The sequence below is a fragment of the Coptis chinensis genome, chromosome 4, assembly GCF_015680905.1.
Source record: "Coptis chinensis isolate HL-2020 chromosome 4, ASM1568090v1, whole genome shotgun sequence".
Taxonomy (NCBI): Eukaryota; Viridiplantae; Streptophyta; class Magnoliopsida; order Ranunculales; family Ranunculaceae; genus Coptis; species Coptis chinensis.
The window spans coordinates 65,705,249-65,712,777 of record NC_141459.1 but is presented as its reverse complement, the minus strand read 5'-3'; the positions used below and the strand labels follow the sequence as shown (position 1 = coordinate 65,712,777).

The window sequence follows — 7,529 nt, the reverse complement described above, 5'->3', positions numbered from 1 at the left end:
AGGATGACAGTGGATCCACGCCGTGTCCAAGACCCATGACATAACCAGGTTTTGTACCTAAGACTTTGTCAGCAATTTCATCTTCAGTCATAGAGGTAGTAGAGCCTTCTTGTAGGGACTGAGTTTGCATCTCCAGCATTTTATCCTATGATTTGAAATATGGCACAAGTATTAAATGAATATGCTCTTCATAAAACTAGAATTGCACACAAATAAGAAAAACCGAACTTGGTCATTACATAATTTTCTTGAGCCACAGGGCCAGACCAGCCTTTGCCTGGGTTATAGTACATCATGCGATAAAATTCAATCCTTCCGGGCTCTTGTTGAGTCTTTGCATTAACCTGTAACAAGCTTAGAAAGATACATCAATATGTTGATACAAAATCTTGAAGTAGAAAAAGTAACAGATGAAAAGAATGCTACTAAAAAATAATAAACAATTTATACTACCTTATCTGCTCGGTGATTTAGAAAGGACCTCGAACCACCACGGTGATTAACCTTCTTTTGCCCACGATTTGCCTTGTTTTTTGTGCTGAGTTTCTACCATAGGAAATATTTAGTTAGAAATACAATAAAAGATAATTACAAAAAATCATATAAATTACTTTGAATTTTTCTGTTTCAAACCAATCACAAAGAAATTCCCAATCCCCTTGCGCGACCATCCCCTCATATGGCTTCCGTCTACGTTGGTCATTTGGGAGACCCTTGTAATATTTGTGCAGCCTACACCTGTACTCTTTGAGGCGCTGTCCTAGATACTTATTAACAACCCTTTCTACATGCGGCAGATGGATATCAATGTCAAAGCTCTTCTGCAAACAAGTTATGCATGCAAGACAATGTTAAAATAAATAAATAAAGAAACAATATAACTAGTAATGATATTTTATTACCATTATATGTTCGTGCACCGTATTAACTTTTGACTTGAACTCCTTCTTCACCGTTCTCCAGTTCTGAACTGCTAGAGGTGCATACTTGCGGCAAATTATGCCAATTTCATAAGCAAATTGTTCACTCCAACTCCCTACAGGTTTTGACCTCCCTGGTAGAATCTCAATTCTCGGTTTCTGACCTGTCCTTGCTTTATGATTGATTAGAGTTGTGTTCATTGCTTTACCTCTTTTTTTAGTGGGGAGTAATGGTGTCGAAGCTGTTTATAAGCAAAAAAAAAAAAAAAAAAACCCTCGATCTGCGCCAAAAAAGCTAAAAGTTTTACTTCTTATTTGCTTTACCTCTTCCATTTGTGCTGTTTGTATGGAAAAAAAATTGTCTTACCAGCACCAGGCCCGCTAGACAATCCTACATAAACATTGGGCCTAGACTGAGGCAGTGTACGACCACCAGATTCCATGACTACAAAAAAATATACATGGAGAGAAAAGTTGGAAGTCAAAACTCAATATAACCTATAATTTAGATGGACTAAAAATTGATATCATACCACCAAGAGAAGCATCTGCTGATTGGGAGCTTGGCTGAGGCGGAGGCTGTGCATTAGAGCTTCTAGTGGTTCTTCTACCTGGGCCCATGACTGTAAAAGAAATATATACTTACCAGCAGAAAATTAACAGAAATCATTTTTCAAGTGTAAATAGCTGCATTCAATTCTCCCAAGTGTGGCCTGACACTAAAACTGAAAAAAACAAAAACCAAATACAAACAAGTAGATAGGAAGTCGCTACTGACATTACTAACAAGGAATTCAAAACATAGAGAACACTTTAGAGAACACATAGAGAACACTTTAGAGAACACATTTAAACTTAATCTATGTCAGTATCATCATCACTTGATATGACTTTCTCTTCTTCAGAACTACAATAGTTTATGAGCGTATCATCTTCTTCATCAGATTCGTCATCAACAATGAAATGATCATCCATCTGGGTTCTATTTATATTGGTCAAGACCACATCCGCATCAACTTCAGTTGGGATCAAATCATCCCTATTCAAAAGTACAGGTGCAAGTTCTTCCGTTTGAATATTATCATTGTTACTTTCTTCAAGTGTTTGATCGTGTTGGACAATGCCATCCACTACATCCTGCTCCTCTTCTTGGAATGCGACGCCATGCCTTGCTACAATCTCTTCCTCTCTCTCAGCAACGTCATACACATTTCTAGGCTTTATCTTCTGGACAACTTGCCAACTACCACGCAGTTTAGTATCACTCACATAAAAGACTTGACCTGCTTGGGTAGCTAGCACAAATCGGTCATCTTTGTACCAAGTTCGTGAGACATTAACACTAGTAACATGGCCATCTGTTTGTATTCCACTCCTTCCGTTGCCGACATCCCACCAATCACACTGGAAAAGATAAACTTTCTTGGAAGATAAATAGTTTAAGACTATGACATCATTTAAAACACCATAGAAATCAATCTCTTTTGATTGGTGACACCCCTCGACAACAACACCACTATTTTGTGTTCGAAGATTTACTTCTCTATCCTTCGTGTGAAATCTGATCCCATGAACAATGCAGCCACTATATCGAATTGCACGAGGATCAGGCCCACAAGCTAATGAATATAACTCATCAGTAGCTTCTGGGGAATTCTGAGATCGCAATTCATGCATCTATCAACAAAATGAACAACAATCAATAGAAAATATAATAATAATGAAAAACATCAAGGGGTATTTCCTGTGAAAACTTACTCATCGTTCAAACCATTCAGGAAAATATAGTTCCTGCCTCTCTTCCAAATTATGTGGACTTTGCCTAATAAGCTCTGCCCTATGTTCACTACATATAGAAAATGTTGTATATATAAGAAAACATGATAATAATGTGTATATATTGTGTCTTACTAAAAGCTGTACTTACTCAAGGTATGGTAATACTTCTTCAGAATTATTTAACACGTAATAACGGGCCTTGTCATAATCTTTTAAGCTTAGGCTGATAACTTTAAAAGCCCCCAATGGTCACACATTCTGTGAGAAAACAAGCAGCCCCGTGGGTTGTTTCTCTTGGCCACCATCAAAATTCCGTTCTTCACGGTTGAAGCGTGTTTCAATATCTTGGAGATACATGGAACAGAAAGTGAGGCATTCGTTATCGATGTATGCTTCCGCAATTGAACCTTCTGGACGCGCCTTGTTTCGGACATACTGTTTTAAAGTGTGTAAAAACCTGTTTAACAAATTATATTAATTGAAAGCAAAACAAAGTATATACATGTTACCTTTCAATGGGATACATCCACCGATACTGTACATGTCCGCCAAGCAGTGCCTCGTGTGGTAAGTGAACAGCCAAGTGAACCATTACATCAAAAAATGCCGGTGGAAATATTTGTTCGAGTTTACAAAGTATCACGGCAATATCCTTCTCCATATTCTCGAGCACTTCTAACCTCAGTGTCTTGCAACACAACTCTTGGAAAAACACACCCAACTCAATCAATGCAATTGCTACATCACTACACAAGTAACCACGTACCGCAGCTGGAAGAAGACGTTGTAAAAGCACATGGCAGTCATGGCTTTTCATTCCTGATACTTTACCCTCATTGGCATTCACACATCGAGATATATTTGATGCATAAGCATTTGGAAATTTCACAGATTTCAGCCATTCGCAGAATGCCTTTTTATCGGTAGATGACATTGTATAGGATGCAGCCGGCATGATATACTTATTACCATTCGGAATTAGATGCAACTCCTTTCTAATACCCAATTCAGCCAAATCTAGTCGAGCTTTAAAAGAATCTTTTGTTTTACCATCAATATTCAACAATGTTCCCAACACATTCTCACAAACGTTCTTTTCAACATGCATCACATCAACATTATGACGCAACTCAAGGGATGGCCAATATGGTAAATAAAAAAATACACTCTGCTTTGTCCAATTTAACTCAAACTCGGTACGCTTCCTTTTCTTGTTAATCGGATTCTTTCCATGTTTTTGTTCCTCGACCAAATCAACTTGTGATAACACATCAGCCCCATCCAAATCCTTTGGTTTTGGTCTGTTTTCAACCTTCCCGTCGAACAGATTTTTACCACGTCTTCGCCAAGAATGTCGTGGTGGCAAGAAACGACGATGGGCCATATAGCATAATTTGTGGCCATTTTTTAAATACATAGAGACCGTGTCTTTGTTACAATTTGGGCAGGCCATTTTGCCTTTGGTGTGCTCAACCGGACAAGTTCCCAAATGCGGGGAAAGTCATTTATAGTCCACAATAACGCTTGACATGCAACTTAAATGTTTGCTTGGTCACAACATCGTATGTCTCCACGCCATTGTCCCACAAATCTCTCAATTCATCTACTAGAGGCTGTAAATATACATCAATGTCATTTCCTGGGGATTTGGGACCAGGAATAAGAAGCGACATGAAAAGCAAAGGATCTTTCATACATTTCCAAGGAGGCAAATTATAAGGCACAAGCATTACCGGCCACATGCTATAAGAGGTACTCATGTCACCAAAAGGGTTGAACCCATCACTTGCAAGGCCGAGGCGGACATTGCGAGGATCATTGGAAAACCACTCATACTCCTTGTCGAAATCTTTCCATGTTTTAGAATCTGCTGGGTGCTTGAATACATTCTCTTATGGGACTCGTTTTTCTTTGTGCCACCTCATATCTACAGCAGTCATCCTTGACTTAAACAACCTTTGAAGCCTTGGTTTAAGTGGGAAATAGCGCAAAACCTTATGTGGTTTTCTTACACTTGCCTTCAGAAGCTTTATACCTCGGTTCACCACATACTGGACAACTTTGAAGATCTTTGTATTTGTCCCAGAAAAGAGCACAATCGTATTTGCATGCATGTATAGCAAATATACCCAAGTCCTAGTTCTCGCATTAATGTCTTAGCCTCGTGATAGGACTTTGGCAGCATCTCACCCGCAGGCAATGCAGCTTTAATCAATTCAAGAATCATATCAAATGATTTGTTACTCCAATGATTAATCACCTTCAGATGGAACAACTTCATGAGATAATCTAATTTGGAAAACTTTTGGCAACCTGGATACAAAGGTTGTCGCGCTTCACTCAAAAGTTTATCAAACAAATTCGGATCGTCACCATTACCCCCATCGCCATTACCCCTATTAAGACCAGAAGAGGTATCTGCATGTTGTGTGTTGTGGCAGTATAATTATCTCCACCCCCATATTGCATGTCTGGTACAGAATTATCCATAGGAGTTGGTCCTCTTAAATCGTGAAGCAAGTTTTCCAACCCATCAAAACGAACTCCTTCATCACTACCAACATCATCATAATCATCATCGTCATCAGCAAGGTGCTCTTCATAACCTTCACCATGATGGAGCCAACGAGTGTAATGCTTGTCCATTCCATGTTCAAGCAAATGATCTCTTACTTATTTGCTTGTAGTACCTATTTTGCAGATTTTACAAGGGCAAAAGAGTCCTACGGTATTTGTCTGCATGATCAGTAGCAACCACAATGAATGCCTCAACGCCTTCAATAAATTGAGTGTCAAACCGATCTGGCAGATTCATCCAACTCTTGTCCATATTTACGTGCAATTGCTATACATTGTAAGTGAAAACAATATGTTAATAGCAGTACACACATGTAAGTGGCTTCTCTCAAGAACCTTGATTTGAAAAAGACTACTTGTAAAGGTACTAAGGAGCCCCTACGCTCTCTAAAGGCACTAAGGTACACTGACCCTGAACAAGATCAATTTGAATTCAAAAGGTGTTCGCATCCAAAACTAGCTAACCAAAACTCAACCAAACAAGCCAAAGGGTTCAAACAGACCAACAAATCATACAAAGTATTTATAAGCTTATCCCATTATCACGTGTTAGCCATATCCAAAACTAGCTAAACAAAATTCAACCAAACAAGCCAAAGGGTTCAAACAGACCAACAAATCATACAAAATATTTATAAGCTTATCCCATTATCACGTGTTAGCCATATAGATGATACTATCAGATGTTATCAAGTTTGATGGTGCTAAGAATATAATAATCCTAGATCAATTAACATTCATGAGTTTGTCACAAAAAGAATGCTCAGTCTTATTGTAAACATGGTAAAAAGGAAGAAAAAAAATTATAAAGTGGACCATATTTTAAAAGAAAACACTAACATTCACTTCTTATTATTGCTATATATTCCAATTTATCGATACAATATGCACATACAATTATACACTCAAAAAAGGTTGTCAATAAAGTATGCACTAAATTTCCTGATTAAGTGCCTATAATTTTTCTATAATACTAGGCTGAACCCAACTATAATTACACTAAGAATTATAGAAAATTAATAGAAAATTTAGTCAAAATCATAACTGCAATTATTTAAACTTTTCACATTTTCAACACCTAGTCATGTTAGCTAAACAAGAGAACTAAAAGCATGGGCCGAATAGATGCAAAGCTACCATCTCAAAGTGCTTCATGTGAGAATGAGCAATCTTAGTATTCTAAATTTGTATCTTAAAGCTCATCTAGAATAGTATTTACAATTTGTATCTTAAAGCTCATCTTGAATGCTATGTCTTATAGGTGAAGGCTCAATTTGTATCAAATATTTGAAACCTGATACATAATGGGTGCATCAAAAAAGGTATATATTACTAATTTAATGAAAATATCTTGTAGCCCCTTTGACATATATCAAACAGACTAAATTTATAAAATTGAACACTTAAAGTAACAAACAAAGAATACAAGACGATGATCCATATTTCAAAGCTTAAACAATTTAAGTTTATTTGCAATCTAGTTGGATCACCTACTTGAACTTTTTTTTTTCTATAGAGAATCTCTTACTTGAACCATTTGTAGTATATAGTACGCAAGTTATACAAAGACCCAAGTCGAGTACCTGTGAGACCATTTCATCACCCCAATGAGTACATTTTTTTCTTCTTCTTTTATATTCTAGTATCTAATCCAGTTCTAAAATAAGGGTGTGAGGGACACATGAACAGAAAAGAGGGCATACATATTCAATTAGAACAAACGCAGAGTTGGAAAAGATGTTGGGCATTCTAATTGACCAAGCCAGCATTCAAGGGTGCACGAACTCAAGTTAATCACCGCACTACTTTTTTTTTTTCTAATGATAACAATTGTTCAAAAGCCATATATCTCATAATTTATGAGATATATGGCTTTTTCTTCACCTTCTTCTTCTTCTCCATTCACCTCTGTTTCTTCGCACTCATTCTTTGCTTTTCTCGAAACCCAACCACTTAACTATTCTCAAACTCCAAACCCATCATAGTAATCTCCGTATTTTTATCTACATTGTTATATACAAAGAGTTATATACATAACACATACATGCTTATACATACTAGTGTAGTACAATGGAGTTGAAAAAGTTTCTAAGGTCACTTGGTTTATCATAACAGTTTATAACTACAAAAAGTAGAGTGTTTTCTGGTTTTGGTTTAGGAGTTATAGCTTCTGTTCTTTTGTTAACTGTTTTGTTTCTTAACCATCCTTTAAAGGCTTCTCTTTTATACCCTGTTGTTCAAGGCTTTAGTAGT

General features: G+C 37.0%; 1 protein-coding gene and 1 pseudogene across 1 annotated transcript; both read right to left on the bottom strand.

Annotated features, from left to right (window-relative positions):
* Window positions 1-1,775: 1,775 nt before the first annotated feature.
* LOC147504426 (uncharacterized) lies at window positions 1,776-4,083 on the bottom strand. Its single transcript, XM_086605211.1, has 3 exons — window positions 3,209-4,083; window positions 2,955-3,156; window positions 1,776-2,597 (listed from the first exon to the last, which is right to left on the bottom strand). Exons 1-3 carry the CDS (start codon window positions 4,081-4,083, stop codon window positions 1,776-1,778), a joined length of 1,899 nt encoding a protein of 632 aa, XP_086461337.1.
* Window positions 4,084-4,204: 121 nt separating this feature from the next.
* LOC147504425 (uncharacterized) lies at window positions 4,205-5,345 on the bottom strand (annotated as a pseudogene).
* Between the last annotated feature and the right edge of the window lie 2,184 nt (window positions 5,346-7,529).

What these genes read in the sequence shown, in the direction of transcription:
- LOC147504426 (XM_086605211.1), bottom strand. Translation starts at nt 4,083, where the DNA reads ATGGCCCATCGTCGTTTCTTGCCACCACGACATTCTTGGCGAAGACGT. An exon ending in TGGATGTATCCCATTGAAAG is followed by an intron (nt 3,157 to 3,208) that starts GTAACATGTATA and finishes TTTGTTAAACAG; the next exon opens with GTTTTTACACACTTTAAAAC. An exon ending in TGCTTGTTTTCTCACAGAAT is followed by an intron (nt 2,598 to 2,954) that starts GTGTGACCATTG and finishes TTTTGTTGATAG; the next exon opens with ATGCATGAATTGCGATCTCA.